Here is a 22,563-nt window from a genome sequence, read left to right on the forward strand (position 1 = left end):
ATGGACATTACGAATATTTGGTCATGCCCTTTGGTTTGGTTAATGCTCCAGCAGTGTTTCAGTCTTTTATTAACGACATCTTTCGTGATCTCCTACAAAGATTTGTCTTGGTTTATCTGGATGACATATTAATTTTTTCTGATTCCTTCCAGGATCATGTTCTCCATGTCAGAGAAGTACTCTCCCGGCTCATTAAGAATAAACTATATGTCAAACTAGAGAAGTGTACCTTCCATGCTTCGAGGATTCACTTTTTAGGGTACGTCATCTTGCCAGAGGGGGTGGAAATGGATTCGAGTAAAGTCTCGGCGATTACTGATTGGCCCACTCCCAAGAATCTCAAACACATTCAACGATTTCTCGGCTTTGCTAACTTTTACAGGAAGTTTATTCGAAACTTCAGCTCGGTGGTCACCCCCATAACCTCTTTGACCCGTAAAGGACCAAAACAAGGCAAATGGACCCCTCAAGCCGAAGAAGCATTTCAGCGTCTGAAACACCTGTTCACTACAGCCCCCATCCTAAAACACCCTGATCCAACTTTGCCTTTTGTGGTTGAAGTGGATGCTTCTGGCCATGGTGTGGTTGCTGTTCTCTCCCAACGTCATGGAGAAAAACAGATTCTTCATCCCTGTGCCTTCTTCTCTAAGAAGTTATCCCCTGCCCAAATGAACTATGATGTTGGTAACCGTGAACTCTTGGCCATTAAGCTGGCATTGGAGGAATGGAGGCACTGGTTAGAGGGTGCTCATCACCCTTTTTTAATTTACACTGATCATAAAAACCTGGAGTATCTGCAGTTGGCCAAACGTCTTTGTCCTCGCCAGGCTAGGTGGTCCCTTTTTTTTTCTAGATTTAATTTCTTGATCACCTACACTCCAGGTTCTAAGAACTTCAAAGCAGACGCCCTTTCACGGATCCACGACCCCCCTGAGGCCGAATTGATTCCAGAACCCATCATCCCGTCGGGTAAGTTCCTGGCAGCTGTAAGATGGGACATTGAGGTAATTGTCCGACGAGCCTTGGTAGGGCAGACGGTACCTCCTCAGTGCCCTCAGGACAAGTTGTTTGTCTCTAATTCCGTCAGATCGGCAGTTTTACAATGGGGACACGACTCCCGCTTCGCTGGACACCCTGGATTCCACCGTACCTTGGATTTCATCTCCAGAGACTTCTGGTGGCCAATTATGGCCAAGGATGTCAAGGAATATGTCCAGGCCTGCTCTATTTGCTCCCAAATGAAGTCTTCCCGGATGAGGGCAGCGGGCCTTCTTCAACCCTTACCCATCCCGGATCGTCCTTGGACCCACCTCTCAGTAGATTTTATTACCAACCTTCCACCCAGCCATGGACACACAACTATTATGGTAGTGGTAGACCGTTTTTCCAAATCTGCTCATTTTATTCCCCTACCATCTTTACCTACAGCTCAAGAACTAGCAGAATTGTTTGTACAGCATATCTTCCGACTGCATGGCATCCCTAAGGATATTGTTTCAGATAGGGGCCCTCAGTTTGTCTCCCGATTTTGGAGGGCCTTCTGTAAGTCACTGGGCGCCTCAGTCTCACTTACCTCAGCTTATCACCCTCAGGCCAATGGGCAGACAGAACGCATGAATCAGGAACTGCTGACCTATTTACGGACTTATATCTCCTCTACCCAGGATAATTGAGTGTCCTTACTCCCATGGGCAGAGTATGCACACAATTCATTGTATACCACATCTACTGGCATGTCTCCCTTTAAGTGTGCCTTAGGTTATCAGCCTCCTCTTATCCCTGACTCCCATCCCAACACAGAGGTACCTTCGGTTCAGGACTACATCTCTAACCTGAAGACCTTCTGGAGGAAGGCCAAAGCCACCCTTCTTCGCACATCAGCTCAGCAGAAGAAGGTGACTGATCGGCGCCGTCGTATCCCACCCAGACTTCGACGTGGTCAGTTTGTTTGGTTATCTACTCGTAACCTTCCTCTTAAGCAACCTTCTGGCAAGCTTGCTCCCAGGTACATTGGTCCTTTTCGTGTCCTCGCCCAGATTACCCCAGTAACTTACCGGCTGGCCTTGCCTCCTACCCTTCGGATCCACCCTACTTTCCATGTTTCCCTCCATAAACCTTTTCACAGATCCACCCTGTCTAAACCACAACAAAAACCCCCACCGCCTCGAGTTATTGATGGACTCCCTGCTTACACGGTCAATAAAATCCTGGATTCCCGATGGTCTCGTGGATCCCTACAATATCTCGTCGATTGGGAAGGCTACGGTCCGGAGGAGCGCTCGTGGGTTTCGGAGAAGGATATTCTGGACCCCAACCTCATCCAAGATTTCCACCTTAACTTCCCGGATCGTCCTGCTAGGGCGTCAGGAGCCGCCCGTAGAGGGGGGGGTAATGTTACGATCCCTGCCTCCCGGCAACGGAGGAGGCAGAAGTAGGCATAGCCCCTATCCATCAGTTCACCTATCAGTTTTCACATTCACCACCACACCCCCGTCTCATCCTACTTAAACACCTGTCCTTACCTACCTCGTTGCTCAGTATTGGTTTTCCCTTTCGAGCTTCCTGGTTGCGCTACTTCTACTCTGTGTTCGTCTTGGCTTTCGGTTTGCGGTTTTTCCCTTTGGACTTCGGCTTTTCGGATCTCGGCTTGGATTGGTTACTTTCGTTCTGTTTCGGATCACTGGCTGCCCCTGGATTATCGGATTGCTCTACTGACTACGACTTCGGATCACGCTTCGGCTTCGGTACTCGTTCCCTTTCGAATATCTGGCTTCCCCTGGACTCTTGGCTCGTTCCTACGATTACGGCTTGCTTTTGGATTACGGCTTGGCTTCGTTCGCTCCTGCAAGTGGGTTCACTCACTGGTTCGGTCCCTCTTACCGAACCCTTAACAAGAAGCACTACAGTAAAGGTTCTGCAGTAGGGAAATGTGGTCTTTCTTAACCTCTTAATGCTGGATGTACGTGTATACGCAACTTTTTAAGAAAAACATGCCTCAAAAGTTCCGTCTCACTTCATTATTTTATATCACCAAAACCACAAAACCTTTACAGAAAACCTTTTATCAATCGAAATGTGTTCAACTAGGGTTTCACAAAACAGTTTTTTGAAATTGTAGAAAAACTTTGGTATGGTCACACATGTGCTATCCCCAGCATGGTCATAAACGTCTACAGTATAAATCAGTATCTACCTTTGATTCCTTCGTAATTTGTAATAGTTTTTTACCAACAAAACCTTGTTATTTATCGAAAAAGGACAACAGGAGCTTTAAAAAAAATGTTGTTGTTTTTTAAAAAACCAAGACGATTGATCACAGTCACTTTTTATCTGATGATGCACTTCTAAACTTCCAATATGCATAGATAAGGTAATCAATAAGCCAGAAAAACAAGACCGCAAAAGCAAAACGCATCAATATATATATCTATATCCCATGTTTTTACCTTGTTCTGAAGCTTGATATATATCCACAGAAGCCTAGACTAGCTTATCTCCAGACCTGGAGGCTATTGAACGTTATTGACTTTGTAGTATATGTTTGAAGCAGGACCGCCAGAAATAAGGGGATCTGATTGGTAAAAAGCGCTGTCATTCATTGTATTTTCAGCCATTCAGAGGTCTTAGAGGGTAAGACTTCCTCTAGAAGCCTCAGGCTGCATTCCGCCTGCCTTTTAGCTGTCAATCATTAACTCAGAAGGGGTAATCAATCAAGGGGTGTTTTATCAGTTTCTTTTCAATGCTTATCAAGAAGGTAACTCTTCCCTTTTCAAGGGTAATTTCTTATTCTTCTCCATTTCAGCTGGGGCTGTCCCAAGCAGAACACCTCAACACTGCTGAAAAGCCAGTTCGATTGGTAAGTATGGGGTTTGATATTCAATTATATTGGTGTTTGCAGGGTAGTGATGTCATTCCAGTACCAGGTTTGTTGTTCCACCCTGGGACAGCTGCTGGCAGGGCTCTGCACATGCAATAACTAAACCTGCTGCATGACCTTTAATACATACAGTATAGTAAAGCAATGACCTGTACTATAGTATAGTACAGGCATATGACCGTATAGTATAGTATAGGCATATGACCGTGTGCCCAGAGAGGTGGTGTATTGGTGCTTGAGGAAGAAAGGAGTACCAGAAAGCATGGTGAAGTTAGTTCAAGCAACCTATAGAGATGCAACTACGAAGATGATAACACAACAGGGAGAGACAAAAGAGTTTGAAATCACAGTTGGAATACACCAAGGATCAGCACTAAGTCCTTTCCTTTTCATAAACATTATTGACACACTGACAGAGGAGATAAGAACAGAAGTGCCTTGGGAACTCATCTTTGCTGATGATGTGGCACTGATGGCAGACTCAGAAGTAGAACTACAGGAGAAAGTGTTCAAATGGCAGAGGAGTCTGGAAAAGGGTGGACTGAAAGTGAATGCAGAAAAATCTGAAATAATGGTAATGGAGAGAAGAGGAGATACTATGACCAATGTTGAGGAGACAAATGGAGGAAAACTGAAACAAGTTGATGACTTTAAATACCTTGGATCAAAACTGGTAAAGGGAGGAGAAACACTGGAGGCAGTAAAACAAAGAGTGAAAGCTGGATGGAACAAGTGGAGAGAAATAACTGGAATAATCTGTGACAGGAAAATTCCCAGAAAATTAAAGTGCAAAATGTACAAGACTGTGATTAGACCTGTACTACTATATGGAGCTGAATGCTTGGCAGTTGGAAAGAGGGAAGAGAACTTGATGAGAAGAACTGAAATGAGGATGTTGAGATGGATTCTGCAGATTTCAATGAAGGATAAGATCAGAAATGAAGAAATCCTTAGACGATGTAGGGTGGTGGATGTGGTTGAGAAGATGCGAGAGGCGAGGTTACGGTGGTATGGACATATCATGAGGAGGGACGTTGAGGAAGTAACAAAGAGGGTAATGGAATTTGAGGTGGAAGGTAACAGAGGAAGAGGCAGGCCTAGAAAGAGATGGATAGATTGTGTGAGAAAAGATATGGAGGTATGTGAAGTGAGTGAGGAAGATGTGCTCGACAGAGACAAATGGAGAAGAGCAACCAAAGCAGCTGACCCCAGGACAGTCTGGGACTAAGGCTGTGAAAAAAGAAAGAAGAAGAAGAAGATAGTACAGCAATGTATTTCACAAACCAGAAAGAAACAGCAATTAGTTACAGTACCAGTCTGACAGTTTTATTCAAAGTGACTTAAGAAACAGGTTGAACAGTGATTGAGCAATTGCTGCTGAAAGCTTTTACAGTACTTACAGTTGAACAGAGCTCCATCTGTATGTTCCTACCTTTTCAAATGTGTGTTTTATCCATATCAATCAAGCATATTTAGGTAATAAGAAGGAAGAAATGTTGTGTAGAGTTTGTTTTTTGCAGATGGATTTTTGTGTTTGTATTAGTTGATGCAACAGCAGAAGATAACAGATGCGTGAATCAGACCGACAATCTGATTTAATCTTCCATGTTGTATGCAGGAACATTGTGATGAGAGTTGCTCTTCTTGAGCTGTTTTGTTTTCAAAATTGTGCAAACTAAATGAAAGTACAGACTTTCAACTAACTGTAAAACTAATCCAACTCTGGAAAAAAAATATGTAGAACTCTAAGTGAGGTGTTGAAGCAAAGACATGCTGTGATGTTTCTCCTGTTGTGAATACAGGGTGCAAAAAAAAAAGAGATATGATCTACTTGCACCAGGTCTTCAGGTCTCTCAGTAAGTGATTTCAATGCCCGTTGGGAGGTGGTTTCCACTGGTGCCTCAGTGGCACCACAAGAGAAAATAAAAGGCAGACTGCACAGTGCTCAGTAATGTGGGTTGAGTGCTTTTTTCCAGGCAGCGCAATTCTATTTGGGCAAGAGGAGGCAGCTGTTCGATACCGGGAAAGCTGTGTGGAAATTAATAAAGAACAAGAAGAAAGCCAGGGCTACATTACAGTGACAGCAGAGCCATTCAGATTAATGTGTCAGCCCACGTAATGGGTTGTCTATGGACCTGAATTCCAGCTGTTCTCAGAAAGGTTTATCACTGGTGTGGCTAATACTTCATCACTGTCCCCACTCCCCTTAGAATGTCCATAATTGTTGAAGTTTGTTCAACACAACACAATGATAGTTTGACTTCTGCTTCAGTTAATTCTCCAGTTGATTTCAAAGATGGCGTTGTTTTTGTTGTAAGTTCTTCTGAAATTGTACTGATCTCTATATTATAGAGACATATTTTCCCCAGAAATTCTGAACATGTTTCTAAGTTTCTGTTAAGGTACTAAACATTTTTATGTGTTCATCATTGTAACCAAGGAATCTTTCAAAGGGTTTCACGATCAAAACTACAGGTGAACCAATCATTACACACTGGCACATACTAGTTGTATTCTAGTTACAGCTTCAGCTACTGTCAGATCCTTTTGAATTAAGGCGTAGGTACTTTAGATTGGCTATATTATTGTAATAGATGATGAATTTGTCTCTTTCTGATCCTACCCAGGTCACTGATAATTTGGGTAAACAGGCCCCTACCACTCTGGGCATTGCAGGTAAGGAATACTCACTTTATTATTTTTAAAATGGGGGTATACGTACATGCAGGGGACTTCTGAGAGTCACCTGGGGTATGCAGGATGACTTAGTAATGCCCAAATAAAACATAACTTTTGAATTTATTTTTGTGTTGGATTTAATTCCTTCCGGGGTGGCATGGTAGCACAGTGGTCAGCATTGCTGCATCACAGTGCTGGGGTCCAGACCTGGAGTGCTCTCTGTGTGGAGTGTGCATGTTCAGTCCAAAGAATACTGGTAGGTTACTTGGCTCCTGGGAAAGCTGGGCCTGGTGTGAGTGTGTGTGTCTGTGTATGCCCTGCGATGAACTGGCATCTTGTCCAGGGTGTATCCCACCTTGCGCTTGTTGCTTGCTGGGATCGGCTCCAGGTATCCGTGACCCTGAATTTAATAAAGTGGTTAGAAAATGGATGGATGGATATCTGCCCCTTATGCCTTTCAGCATGTAGGGGCAGCAACATCCTGGTTTAAGTTCAGTGACCACTTTGAGCTCCTGTGCTCGTGGTGGGCCTCACCTCTGTGTGTCTCATAGTGTCTCCACTGGCAGCTGTAACCGACAGATTGAGTTTGGTGATTGCAAAGACATAATGAGAGTTCCCTGCAAACAGACATTAATGGCACACTGAATTCCTTATAATAACAACGTATCAAATGGAGATGATTCCACATCTTTTAAAAAATTACCTAAAGTACTACAACTAGGCTAGATGTGCTATACGACCTGCTCTCATTTTAGATTTTCTAATGTGCTTCTACAGTACATGTACACTCCAGAGCAATGTGCCTACCCCCTTCCCAATGGGCATGCTGCCCAGCTTATCCATTTGCTGTGTGCTGCATGTTAATTGATGTTCTGTATGTTAATTCATGTGCTCAGTGCTGTGTGTTAATTCATGTACATTGTGTGAATTCATGTGCTGTGTGTGTCTCCCTTTCAGTTCATGTTCTGTGTATTAATTTATATGTTCATTCATGTACTAAGTGCTGTGTGTTAATTCACATGCTGTGTGTTAGGCGTTAATTCATGTGCTATGGGACAAGTTTGCATACAAGAAAAAAATACAGATAATTTTGGTTCTGAGAACAGAGGGATTAACAAATTACACTTGAATTTGGACAAATCCTGGAAAGCTAAATTTAAGAGCTTCTTTCTTTTCTCCTTAGGTTTTGGTGGCGTTAATCAGCTTTTCAGAAACCATGCTGGTGGTGTACCTCAGCTATAAGGTGAGTGTGCCAAACTCAATGTCCTGCAATGTTCTTGTAACTTTCCTTATGTTCTGTTCTGCACATTTATCTGTCATGTCTCAATTCTCACAAAACATTTCCAGGTGAGAATTAATTAATTTGTATCAAACACAGACAAAAAAAAACATTATTGGCTTTGCTTGGCCCTAGCCAGCTGTTTAAATTCCAGGCACCTTGTCAAGCAATTTAAATGTGAGAAGTTATGAAACGTTTTAGAAGGTACAGAGATAATGCTAATTTCAAAGTCACTCCATCTTTTCAAAAGCTGAAAAAAAGGTCTTACCATGCAAGTAACCTGATGAAAAAGGCTCAGTAAACCACTTGCACAGCTGGAATCCCTAAGCTTTTGCAAAATTCCTTATTGAAGCAACGGTTTCTTTCTTTGTGCTTGATATGTTAATTTGGCAAATTATATCTGAATACGTACAGTACAGACAAATTTACATCTTAAGAGGTTCCTACATGTCAAAAACACTTTAGAACAAGATGAATTAAGCCCATTTTCTAAGTTTCTAAACCAGCAAAAACACAGTGCTCTAATGTCCATGGTGCAGATCCTGTACGTCCAGTGATGTCCTGAGTTCTGCCAGCTGGTCAGAGTCCTCTTGAATTTAGGTAGACTGATGACTTGTATGACTTAGAAGGCACCCGCAGGCTTGAAGTGATTTAACTGAGGAACATACCACTCCTCCAATTGATGAAAACTCTCTTGTAAGTTACTATGGAGCTTATTGTATACTACAAGATGAATGGTTCTGACTTGTGGGTGTCTCATAACAAACATAAGAAATGTTGCTAAAGAGATGAGGCCATTTGGCCCATCTTGCTGGTTTTATAATTAGTAGTTAATTGATCCAAAGATCACATTCAACGATTTCTTGAAAGAAGCCAGAGTATCAGCTTCAACAACATGGCTTAGTAGCTTGTTCCACACTTCCACAACCTTGTTAAATAATGAAGTACCTCCTGTTCTCTGTTTGAAATGCACTGCCACATACATGTAGTTTCCACTTACTGTATGTCCTCGGGTTTGTATTTCATTCTTCATTCTGTAGAAATTCGCTTAGGTGACTTTGTGTCTGGATAAAGCCTCAGGGAACAGTCACAGGGCTGCAACAAATGTAGACAAGACTGTCTAGCTCAGCAAACAAAAGAGTGAGGTAACACAGAAGTGGAGGTGCAGGTGCTTATGGAAAAATGACTAGTGCACTGTACAATTTTAATAAAGCATTTCTTGATTAAAAGTTTACGCTTTTAACCATATATCCTTTTTTTGCTTTTTAAAGATTTAAATAGTGTCAGTCTAAACCTTTTCTATAAGAAGCCCCTATTATATCACCCTTTCTCATTTTGCATTGATGTATTGTCGTTACTACATTCACGAAAATCCCTGCAGTTCTCTACATTAAAAACCATTTACCAGATGTTTGCCTGGTCTTGAATTTTATCTAAATCTTTAGAAATTTAATTTGCTGCTTTTCTAATCCTCCCAATTTTGTATCATCTGCAAATGTAACTAGTTTACTAAGAATACTGGAATCTATGTCATTGATATAAACTAAAAGGAACAGTGGTCCTAGTACAGATCCTTGTGGTACCCCACTAATTACCACCATTAGGGATACTGTTTATATATATATTTGCTTATATATGATATAGTTTTGTATTTCCCTTATGCTGTCTCCCAGTCTGTGTGGGAAAAGTTGCAGTCTCCCATAAACACTACTTCTACATTTCCACATACATTTTTACTTTCATTATACAGTGTTGACTTATAATCATCATCTGTATTTAGTGGTCTATAGCGTATTCTTAACACTATACTGTGTTTTTCTTGACTGGGATTTCCTATGTGGCTGTGCACATCTGGAATCGCATAAACATTAGTCAGAAAGTGTACTCTTAGGTCTTTGCACAAGTGCAACACTAGATATTTGCATAGCACCTGCAAGCTTACACTAGCATCAATGCCATATGCATTAGTTTATCAGCCCTAATTCTTTTGTTGGGCACATTGGGTTTGCAGCTTTTCAGATGTTTGTTTCTAACACTTGCCCCACGGAGCCTATACAGTAGGTCTTTATTTACTCCATGTTAATATTAAAAAAGTGGTAATTCCAGATTTAAAATAGAAACTGGACCTTGGAAGTGCAACAGAACAAAAAATTATTATTATAGTAAACACTGAATTTTACAGAGGTTTTCCAAGACCTGTCATTTTGCGTCTATAAAACAACCTAGTTTTTCTATCTGCTGACAATCTTGAAGCCATTTCTACTCTACATTAGCTTTGTATTTCTTTTTCATGACAAGAACAAATGTTGTGGCAAATGTTAACAGTGCAATCTTTCAATTCCATTTAATAGAAAATGGCTCAATCAAAAAGATTAAGGGTCACTTTCTTGGACACTTTTTAATAAACTTGAGGACTCCTCTTTGTTCCTCTCCTCCTATCTGACCTCTGATCCTTGACCTGTTTGTTTGTTGTTTCCAGGGCAATGTGTGGGAGCAGGTGTTGCGAGTCCCCTTTATTCTGGAGATGATCAGTGCTGTGCCATTCGTCATCACAGTGAGTGACTCAGGTTTGCATTCCATACATTCCAGTGTTGCGCTGGACTCTGATAGTCTGAGAACAATCTCTCTTCAACTGGCTTTTAGCTGCAATTTCAAATTTTACAATTGTTACATTTTTAAATAGAGCTGTTTTTAAGTTAATTAATTACATCATACAATAGTGTGCTAATTTTATTAGAAGATCACCCACTTTCTCCCCCTGATTATTGGTTGTGTGGGCATGAACCTATATCCTCAAAATCCCCTAGAAAACTCAGAATTTAAAACAAAATCCTTGATTGTGGGATGTAATCAATATGTATTTGCAAGCTTTAATACAAGCCACTTCTTCAATTATAGCATATATTGTATTAAAAAAGTTAGAAGTCCTTGTATTAAAGAACATTTTGTATTAAATAACTTCTTGTAAACAGAGGGAAAAAAAGGATGCATCACCACAAGTGATAAAGCAAACAAATTCTGTTTTATGAAGTGTTATGTTAGTCATTGTTCCAGATGGATCAAATCACCAGATGCGTACAGGAGTATTTCAGTCCTTGACACTAATCTACCTGGGTCCGAATCTCATATTAAGAAATTATAATGGCACCAAAAGTACTTAAAAGACATAATGGGTTGTGTTTTCCAGCTTTAATTCATTTTATTGAAGATTTGTACAATGAATAACATCATATTTCTGTGTTTTCTTGAAATTATTTTTATGTGTGTAGAGATGTGTAGAGCTCAATAAATAATAAATCCCAAAGTTTTCAAATCAATTTGCATGCTACAGTATACAATTTTTCTTGGCTATTTATGTTTTTAATATCCTATTTCTTGGTGTTCTCAGCTGCTGAACCTCCTAACATTAATTATTACCCTCTCTCAAAGACAGTTCCAGTGAAAGCAGCTGCAAATAAAATAAAGGTCACTGCAAGTCTAAATACTGGGAAGTGGAATTTATTTAACATGTGAATCTGATACTACATGCTTCACATAACATTCGAAATGTCTGTAAGACAAATATAGACATTGCAATCACAGACACAATCACTATAAAAATACTCATTTTGTGATAAAAAATGTCATTCTTCATCTACATTTTAGTGCAAAGCACAGAATGATTCCTGAAGGGAAATGCTGTAGAGCTATGCTTTTATTGGAGCTGAAAGAAAGTAAATTTTCCTTTTCATCATGTTTGACACTTAAAAGACTCATAACATATCTATACAGTATGCTCAACTGACCAGTCAATCTTAGCTATGTCACGGTGAAGCACCTTAATAAAGGTAAATTGATTTTCCATGTCTGTCCACTTTAACTTCATATACAGTAGATGAATAGGAATTTGGTATCTCATTAGACTGTTCTGCTTTTTTAGCAATTTGAGACATGGAAATGGATATAGCTAGAGCTAATTTACTGTACAATAAAAGCTTGCTCTTTCTTTAAAAACACCATAAGTCTGGAAGATGTTTTTTAGAATTAACAAAAGAAATACACCCACCTGAAATGCACTTTAGTCTTTGGTGCTTACATGTGCACGATTTTAAACTTAAATTGACCTGGTTTTAAAGACACAGTGACTCAAAGCACCTCACATTTAGTCTGGTGTTGCCTCTTCCATGATTTGTTGAAATTGACTTTGACTTGGGTACATAGTGAAACCAAACATTACCATTGAAGTGCAACAATAACCCATTCTGGAAACAGAAAAGGCAATACTTCTGGAACTTAAGAGTTACAGGAGTTACTTAAGAGGACACAAAAAAAGAAAGACACATAACAGTCTTATTAATGCACAGAAATGTGTACAGTATGTAACAAAATTACAATGGCTGCAATAAGTTCCTGTCCACCTCATGGGGACTTGCTGATCAAGTCTCGTAGCAGTGATGCCTGACATGCAGTATAAGAATGACATAACGCAATTTAAATTAGTTCTGAGTGAGCTGCCTGGAATGTAAACCACATATCCAATAATTATTTCCTCCATCTGAGTTGGGAAAGCATTTGGACAGCAGCTGTAAATAGGATTCCTGCTCCTGTGGTGTACCTTTGTGATTTCACCTGTCATAGTTCCATTTCTATTCAATTCCTCCTAAAGAAAGATGCTGAATGGTTCTGGGCTGATAGATGCAGCATTATTCTCCCACTTCAGGTGTGATTGACACATCATAAAAGCAGCCAGTGTGAAAGATTGACAGCGCCAATGTTAGAAAGTGTGAATGCTTTGTGCGTGGTGTCTAATGGACTGAGTCAAGTGTAGCCTTGCTCAGTGGGCCATGGAAGGAAATTAGCTCTTCAGTGTTTATGAGAGGTTTTTGTTTTGTTTTTAGAAAATAGATCTCTTTACATTTTTTACGTACTGCACACTGAGAGCAATCTCATTAAAAAAGGCGCCATTCTGTAAACGGGTCTCTTTACCTGTTCTTTCTGGGGAGTGTAATTATAGGTACATGAAACTACTAGATTTTAAAAAATATTTGACAAACTAAGATATTATTTCACCATTGTCTTTTAACATACTGTACAGATAAATGTTTAAAACGTTGGAACCAAAAATAGTCTTATCTTTTGTATTATTCAAGGAGTCCCTGAAGGTTTTAACTTTCTCATTTTTCTGTTTATTCCTATTTATTCTTCTTTTAGGTAATTTTGCCTTCCCTCAGGAACCTCTTCATCCCTGTTTTTCTAAACTGTTGGTTAGCAAAGCATGCGCTGGAAAATATGATTGTAAGTAAATAATTTAATCAGCACTTTCTTTTTGACTTTTGCCATTATCAGTTATTCTTATAACCAAAACTGATTAATTCTCTCACACTGAAAACTCTAACACTGATCTAATGAACACTCTGTAACCCAAAAACACTGATCTACTAAATACAATACAGCCCAACACTCTAAACACAAGGCAACTGTACAGACTGTAGCCCAGCACTTTAATACTGAGCTGCTCAATGATTTACAGACAAGCACTCTAACTCTGATCTTCTAAAAATACTGCGGTACAGCACCAGGCACCTTTTTAGCGGCTCATAATTGCTTACTTTAATCTAACCACATCAGTAAAAGGTATCTACAACCCACAGCCATGAAGCTTGGTTGGAATCATTGCAGCCTAATAATGCTTTTCCCATATCATCAACATTAGCAAATACTAAAGTCTCCTGATTATTTAGGTTTAGTTTTTAGTTTCAGATTGTTTCTGTCTAATTTTCAGTAGTGTACAAGGCAGTTCAACAAGAGCTTGCAGGATATCCTCATTTTCTTTCATAGACGTGTAACTATGTGCTTTTTTGTTGTTCAATTTGTATCAAGGATCGTAAAAATCATACCTTTACCCAGTGGAGCAGTATATTGCTGAGGTAGTTGATCCTGATCCTGGAAAGCCATGGTTCAGCAAGTTTTAGATCATTCACCAATTTCTAAGCACCTAGAACAATGTCTTTTGTCCACTTAAAAAGGTTGTTTGCTAAATTTAGTACGTTGGAGATCTTTGGAAATGAAAACACCAGCAATCTATATCTCTTATGAACCACAGTTCACCATTCTTGAATTGAAATGAACCGATTAAATTGATCAAAACCATGAGCAAAACCCAACTTTACAAATCGAAGAGTTAAGGTGACCTATAAGACCTGGTGGATGAGCTCTGAAGGACCAGGGATAGCCACCATGTCTAGAAACAGTCAAGCTTGTTGCTCTACAACAGAATGATCTGTGGCATCTTGCTCTACCTGTAATTCCAGTGAGTTAATGCCAAGTGCACAAATCCTGCATTAAACGTCTCCGAAACCCTGCAAACTAGGTAGGAAATGATGCAATTGCTGTCTTGCTCTCTTTTGCTGTCTGTCAGTAGTAGCCTTAAATTTAAGATAGATGCAAAACACCATCCCTGATGCTCTGGAGAACCTAAGTTACTTCTGCCAGATGAAGATGCAGCATTAACAACACTGACTATTTATTTTTCCCCTTTTGACAAGTACACTTGAATCTAATGTTGGATGTCTTAATGGTCTTTGTTTCTGATTTGAGATGTAGGTAATGTAATGACAGAAATAAACTGAAAGAAACATGTTCAAATAAGGCTGTCACTTTACTCCACTTAGATTAGACTACTCTGGGTACGTGCCTTATCAAAAAGGAGGCATGGTGTCCATAGATACTTGACAGTCTAATAAAGAAATAATTGGGATGGTGTCATTGGGGATTTATATTAAAGGGCCTTTTTTAAAAAATTATCTCATTGGCTCTATCTGCATGTCACTTGCTTAAGGCTATGTGGAGCCATGAAGCAGAAGTAATTGAGCAGGCCAATTAATATATAATTAATGGGCTGCTCTTGAGTTTAGTTTCTAAAAATCAGAGTTGGCACAAAAGACATCTAAAGGTGTATTGAGTTTGTCAGGCATGACAAATGAAAATGTGCAGAACCCTCATTATCCTGGACTGGATTCCTGCTTCAAGTTCTTATTTCAGTGTGCTCATCCTTTGAATTGACCCTGGTGGCTGTTTAAGGAGATTTAAAGTTAGATGAAGAACCATACTGCTCTAGGGAAGAAGTTTAAACTTGTGCTGTTCCCTTTATTTCATTTCTTCTACTGCCTGTGTTCAGCCCAGTTGTCAAATGCTCAAAATAAAAAAAAGATCCCAAAAAAAGCAAAACAAATGGATTTCAGATGCGGTTTGCCGCCTAACTATAATTTGAAACAAGAGGTCTCCAATTAGAGTTTAACAGCACGTTCAATACTAGATAGTGTAACAGAGATAATCATATGTCCAATAAATATATTGTCTCATCATGGTGTAGAGTGACTGGAGGGCTCAGGTATATTGAGCATGGTGCTGATGCTGCCTGGTTCTGGGGTTTGATACCTGTGTACCTGTGAAGAAAAGGATGAAGTAGCCCAATTCATTAACAGCTAAATACATGCCTCTTACTTTACCTGTAACATTTGATAGGATGTTAAAATGATGTAATGGAACACATCTGTAGGAATATTAACATCCTGCAAATAAATTAATGTAGGCCATATAAGAAAATTACAGTCCTGCTCTTCTGTACTTTGTAGTATTCTTTCCACTTATATTGTTCTTTAGGCATCCAATTTAGGATCTCCAGTTGTACATTTCTTATGTCTCTGGCCACGATTATGAACCCTGTAACCCACCACTCAGGGAAAGTGAGAAAGTGTAAGCAGAGCCCTCTGACCCATTGCCCTGGGGCACTCATTGTTTGACACATTAAAGGCTATGCAGCTCCATGCAGGAACTTAAAACCCCATTGCTAGAGAGGCACATGTCTCACTAATAGTACTTTATGACTGTGAAAGTTCCCACCTCTGAAGTTGCAGGGGTTTCTTGGTCACCAAGTGCTTAGAGATGCCTGACCTTACCCTCAGCAACCCAAAGATGAAAACACAGAAAATTGAGGAGTCATGGTCATAGTCACCTACTAATATAACCCAAGTTCAAACCCAGGATACCTGGATCATAGAGCTCAGTCTGCTCTTGGGTGAGAGCTTTTACCAACTGAGACATTGAAAATCCCCAATCTTCTCATAAAAAACTTCTATTCTTCACATTATCTCATTTCTGATTTCCTCTTGATTCTATCACATTTGTTCCAATTCTGCTTCTACAAATTTGCCATACCAACTGTATTAGTAAAAAAATATTGTTACTAAAAAATACATTGAAACTTTTGCCATCATATTGCTGTAGAATTAATTCAGGTGTTGGTTCAGATGTTCCTGATTTCTGTGTTTTTCAGAATGACCTTCACCGAGCTATTCAAAGGACCCACTCTGCTATGTTCAATCAAGTCCTCATCTTGATTTGTACTCTGGTTTGCCTGATGTTTACATGGTAAGTAGCAGGGACACTAATCCTAAAGATGCCAGTCAATTTCGAAGCCTTGAAAAAACTGAAAAATTACCATGAAGACTGATATTATGTACCTCACACCTGAAGAAGGCTCCACGGCCGAAACGTTGTGTTCTCTTTCTTCTTTTTTTCATCATGGAATAAACCTATTACTTGTTCCTTTGCAGCCTACGCATGCTGACGCAGCTACCCACCTGAACTACATTATGTACCTGTGTCCTGAGACTAACCTAATAAAGAGGAATTTCCTCTTGAATTGAAGGATGACTCTCCTGCAAGTGAGAGGTTGCTTTCAATATCAAATACCAGTCTCAGGCTCTTATAAAAACTCAGAAGGGAATTATGCTGGTACAGTTTAGCTAAGTCTTAAAACCAAGATGCTGTTTCTTTTCAGACCTTGTCCTATTCCATGTTCACTTACCTTGATGAAATAGACAGCTACAACATTTGAACAATGCTGTTTGGACGTTTTTCAGGCCTTTTTTGTATTAAATAATTAAGCTGATACATAATTGAAAGTCAGTGGATCAGTAGCAAAACATAAAGTAGAATAAATAGAAGTTTACAAGGCTAATTATTGGGAGACCTGGACTTGCCGGTGTTTTTGACTTGGGAGGGATTGGCAAAAGAGCCACCCACAAATCGTGCTAATATTATTATTGTTAACTTATATAGCTGTTTCTGGACGCTCCACTTAAAGCGCTTTACAGGTAATGGGGACTCCCCTCCACCACAAATGTGTAGCACCACTTGGATGATGCAACAGCTGCCAATGTGCCCCAGGATGCTCACCACATATCAGCTAACAGGCGGGAGGAGAACAGAGTAATGAAGACAATTCATAGATGGGGATTATATTAGGAGGCATTCATTTGTAAAGGTTAGGGGGAAATTTGGCCAGAACTCCAGGTACTCTTTTCAAGAAACACCCTGGGATTTTGAATGACTACAGAGAGTCAGGACCTTAGTTTTATGTCTCATCCAAAGGATGGTGCCATTTCAAAGTATACTGTAGTGTCCCAGTCACAATACTGGCACAGTAGGACCCACACAGACTGCAGGGAGAGAGCTCCTAACTGGTCCCTCTAACACCTCTTCTAGCAGCAACCTTAGCTTTCCCACAAGATCTCCCATCCAGGAACTGGACACACCTGAACCTACTTAGCTTCAAGGGGTTGCCTTTAAAGGTGGCTTCTCAAAGTGCTTTATAGGATGACGACAACAACAAAAATGCACAATATATACATTTAATGAAAATACACAATGAGAGGAAACAGTAGATGGGGGTACTGAATACACTAGGAGCTAACAAAGCTGTATATAACAGAACCAATTAAGTAAAGGCCCTTCTAAAGAAGAAGGTTTTGAGTTAAGATTTGAATGAGTTTGGGGAAGGTGACTCTCTGATATTCTAGGGGATAGAGTTCCAGAGCTTTGGGACATAACAGGAGAAGGCCCTGTTACCTGTAGAGTGCAGACAGGCTTGGGGGACAGATAGGAGAACTAGAAGAGTAAAGGTTGCGATGTGGGGAGAAGGGCGATAATAGCTCAGACAGGTACTGAGGTGCCAAGCCATGCAGAGCATGAGGACTTTGAAGTCGACATGAAACCTGACAGGAAGTCAGTGCAAGGGCTCCAGGATAAGATTAACATAGTCAATTCGGGAGAAGGTGAATGTGTTGAACATATTGATAGTTGAGGCCATGTGATCTTAAAAGCTGACAAAGTGGAAACATGTAAATGCTGAAAAGTAACACGTACTAATTTAGCAGCAAATGTGAGTTACAGGGTGATATAGCTCAGTGGTTCTCAAACTGTGGTACGCGTACCAGCAGTGGTACGCGGAGACCCGCCATGTGGTACGCCAAATGACCCTGGAACTGTGTCGTGTGCGCTGAAAAATCGGGACAGGTTTTCATATTTTGTATTTTAATACGTGTCGAATACGCAGCCTACGTATTACGATACAGTGCGCTAATAGTTCAGTGAACACAAGAGATACTCTGTAATTCTATACCACTTTATAGGAATGCGTGCTACGGATGCAAGTGACCAATTGTATTTAAAAAAAGCTACCGTATCTCCAGCAAATAGGGAGAAAGGAGAATGTGCGTGATTTTGGAACAATGCTAACGTGTAAACACAGGAATGCATAGAAATACGTGCTACGAACGCAGGTAATCTTGTGAGCACACGAAAGCGTGATAACAGAAAAATATTTAAGAACTGTTCTAATTTGAGAAAAATACACCGAGCGTCTCTGTGTTTCGCTCCCATGTGCATGAAATAAAAACTTTAAATAAATACGGAAATAAAAACGGAAACGCGGAAAAATGCAAGCTTGCGGATTGCTAAAGCAGGTAAGCTACACTATTTTTGAAGAACCTTATTTACCGTTGGCAAAAGAGCTGACACGTATTATGTGTAGAGAAAAAGCTGCTAAACAGCGACCTGCTGCCCCCCTCCCCCTGAAAGACACAGTCATTCATAGAATTATTGAAATGAAGGATTATATAAAAAGTACACTGATAGAGCGCGTTAAGATGAGCAGATGTTTTTCACTGCAATTAGATGAGTCTGTAGTCGATTTGGCCAATTTGCTCGTTTACGTTAGATACGAGTTTGAGGGCATGTCCCATGAAGACTTTCTGTTCTGTAAACCACTACCAACAGGAACTACAGGAGAGTACATATTTCAGCTTCTGAATGAATTTATCGAAAAGACTGGCCTCGACTGGACAAAATGCATCTGAGTTTGTACAGACGGTGCTAGAGCAATGACAAGCCGACATAACGGTGTAGTTGCACGAATTAGATAGGTTGCTCCAGAATTAATGTACGCATTACAACATCCACCGCGAGACCTTTGCCGCCTGACGATTTATTATCTGTTAGACTCTGTTGTGAATTGTATCAAGGCTCGAAAAATTAATTCACATCTGCTTTGCTCAACTAAACAGGCTCACCCCTCTCACTGAAATTGTGCTTTTTTATTAGTTGTTGTTAATGTTTTTTTTTCTGTAAAACACTTTGAGAAGCCACCTTTAAAGGCGCTATGTCAAATTAAGTTTATTATTATAATATTTATTATATGTATGTGTGAGTGTGTGCACGCGCGCTCATGTTGGTCATTGAGAATTTCTGGGGTTCCTATGAGAAGATGACTTGTAGGTGGTACTTGGATGCTTTGGTTGGATTAGGGGTGGTACTTGGTCCAAAAAGTTTGAGAACCACTGATATAGCTCACTCACAGAATTGTTTCGAAGAAATAGCAAAAGTACAGCAATAGCATGGTCAGAGGTAGTCATGACACACAACCAAAGACACCTCTCCAAACTTCATTGCATACTGTAATTCTTTACTGTCAACGAAACAAGCAGACAAACACCATTGCTGGATTTCTGTGGACATTACTAAAAACTAATATATTATCTGAAATTAGCCCTTTGTCCACCTTTTCAAATTTTAGAATCAAAAGACAGATACAGTACCACACTTTTAAAGTGATTTATTTTCATGAATTTTATGAGCTGTAATTGTTTCAATATTGAAACAATTGGATTGAAAATTGTTTAAGTTGATGCAAGAGGTTTGTTTTACACTGATCTTGATTAGCTTTGTACAAAATTCATGACATATGTGGGCAGGTCTCCCAGCACTTCTGTTTTATTTTCCCTGTGCTGTAAATAAAAGAGCACTGGTTTGAACCTTATGGCTGAATTTGTGTATCTGTTTTCTTGCCTATTTTAAACATTTCATTCTAGTACTAAATCACTGGTGTGTTACATTTGGTGGAGGATGTAGACGTAGGTTGTTTGAAAAATGACATCTCTGAAAAATGTCCCTTCACCAAATTTCGACAACGATATGCTGTTCCCCAGACCACAAGCTATGTCCCCTTCCTTCACTCAATGTGAGAGGGCTTGGGAGTAGCAAAACCCTACACTTGTTTTTGTTAAACATCAGGTGTTTGTCCAGTCTTGAATTTTGCAATTCATTTTCTACCGTGCTTTTTAATCCTAGTATATAAATATCATCTGAAAATGTTTCTAGTCCACTAAGTTTTATAGCTAACTTTACATAGCTCTTTTCATTGGTCCACTATGAGTAAAATGCATTTAAACAGTGGTAATATGAAACAATTAAGTGCACAACTTAATTCAAACATAGTTATGTACAAAATGAAACCAAAAGACATGGTTACTGACCAGAAACATTGTAAATACTAGTGGCCTACATCAATTATTTAAGTTAGGATGAACAGTAATTCCAGTTCAGTTCAGTATACATACAGAAGATTAACTGATGCGTTGGAAGCAAAGTTTCTTGTAAGGTACTATGGTTCTTACAAAGATATTATTGTCTTATTCTTTGAATTCTTATTATATCCACTTATATTCCTGGACATTTTCCTAAAACAGGGTGAAGCAACTTAGGTGTTAAGCTCAAGGGTACACGAGCTGTGCTTTGCCTATTATTTGAACCCATAGCCTTCCAGTTATGAGTCCAGAGCCTAATGTCCTGTGCTATACAGATGTGCGAAATTTCAAACGACTCTGTAGAGGAGCACAACAACATTTTTTATTCTCAAAAGTACATACTGCAGTCATTGACAGTGATTTTAAATGGGTTGTATATAAAATAAAATAATTGTTAATTATGTGTTATTAACATTGATTTATTATCATTATTAATTATACCATTATTAAGACAATTTTAAAAAGACAATGTCCATTTCAGTGGTAAAGATTATGAACAATCAAATCAATCAAATGAATCATACGGTATATACAGTAGATCATATAAATATCACCTATATTGTGTTATATTGATGAATAGGGGTGAATACAGATTTCACACACGGATTTGCATCTATGTCTGCCCAATAACAGCAAATGAAGGGTAGTTTGGTATGATAACAGGGAAAAATCTCTTGTTCAAAACAAATTACTTTTCTCTGGCAATCTGTTGTTGACATCTGACCAGAAGCTGTTTTTGTTGGAACAGCTGGGCAGTATGTTGGAACTACAGCCTGAATGTTTGAAAAGATGCAACAGAAAAATATAGACTGACTTGTTTTCTTGGGTACTTTGCTGGCTGGGTGAGAAGTTGCAGTAGACTTTTTCTCACTTTTTTTTTACTATTTTTCCAGAGTGCTTGGGCTTTGCTTCTGCCAGGCAGAGTGCAATCATTATCAATTAACGAGCAAATTTCTCATTTTGTTTTTGACATTTCTATGCCAAAGAGACCCCCATACTTAAGGACGCTTGAGTGTGGCCACTCTGACATGGCCCAAGCTGAGCCCTTTTCATTCGAGAGGTTTGAAACACTTGTAATGAAGCTAAGATGGAAGGCACCTCTCATCTTCTATTATTCATTTCCTCGCTTGTGTGCTACAGAAGGAAACAGGGCATAAATGCATAAGAAAATAAGATCATTTACTTTTCAACTTCTGTTTTGTTTCTAACTAAAAAACTGCTTGTTTTTTATCTTTCTTACCTATAATGGCACACGACAGATTTGTGAAATTATCATGGCATCTTTATAGGGGAAACAACAACTGACCATTATTGCAGTGTTACAGAAAGAAAAGAAAAAGAGCCAGAGAAATGAAATGATCTCGCCCGAGAGCTTTCTCACCACTGGCTGGGTAATTGAATTAAACAGCCTGTAAAAGCCAACTACTCATGGTGACTGACCTTTTCAAATCAGGCAGCTGTCTGTTGACAGAGCTGAGAAAAGAGGCTGTGCAAACAGACATGCCCATTAAGTGCCCAGATGCACAGATCATTGCTCCGTAGAGCCCCGGATGAAGAAAGCTATTAGACTGAATGCACTGAGCACGTCGCTAACGGAGGGATCATTTCAATTCATTGAAAGTACTTCCTTCATAGTTGGGCCATAAAACATGTGTTACCATAAGCCATGTGTTACCACGTGTTCTTATTTTACTACTATTATACTACTAGCTGTGACACAACACAATGGATTTTCCTATGGACCTCACTAGAGGTGAAAACTGCATGAAGTCATGCACCATGTCTTTACACACAACCATTTACAGACACAAAAAGCAGTCACTTTAAGCCACTAATATTCATCCCCGATCCTGGAGAACCACAGTGTCTTTTGCTTTTCACTCTACCATAGACTCTAGCTTGACTTATATGGTCTCTATTACCACTCTTTCCAGGCATTTGTTCATTCAGGAGTATACCATTCAAACATTTTTAACCACTTCTTTACTTAGATCACAAGGGAACCAGAGCTTATCCCAGCAGGCAACGGGTACAAAGACCTT

The 22,563-nt window shown here is 39.6% G+C and overlaps 1 protein-coding gene across 1 annotated transcript in view; it reads left to right on the forward strand.

Moving 5' to 3' along the window:
* The window catches only part of kcnt2b (potassium sodium-activated channel subfamily T member 2b), a 209,234-nt gene that overhangs the window by 119,058 nt on the left and 67,613 nt on the right, over positions 1 to 22,563 (forward strand). The window contains exons 4-9 of the mRNA XM_088603769.1: positions 3,803 to 3,856; positions 6,505 to 6,553; positions 7,740 to 7,799; positions 10,315 to 10,389; positions 13,026 to 13,109; positions 16,150 to 16,244. Of these exons, the coding sequence (XP_088459895.1) occupies positions 3,803 to 3,856; positions 6,505 to 6,553; positions 7,740 to 7,799; positions 10,315 to 10,389; positions 13,026 to 13,109; positions 16,150 to 16,244 (417 nt within the window). The remainder of the gene's footprint in view (positions 1 to 3,802; positions 3,857 to 6,504; positions 6,554 to 7,739; positions 7,800 to 10,314; positions 10,390 to 13,025; positions 13,110 to 16,149; positions 16,245 to 22,563) is intronic.

This window comes from Lepisosteus platostomus, chromosome 13, assembly GCF_059453375.1.
Source record: "Lepisosteus platostomus isolate fLepPlt1 chromosome 13, fLepPlt1.hap1, whole genome shotgun sequence".
NCBI lineage: Eukaryota > Metazoa > Chordata > Actinopteri > Semionotiformes > Lepisosteidae > Lepisosteus > Lepisosteus platostomus.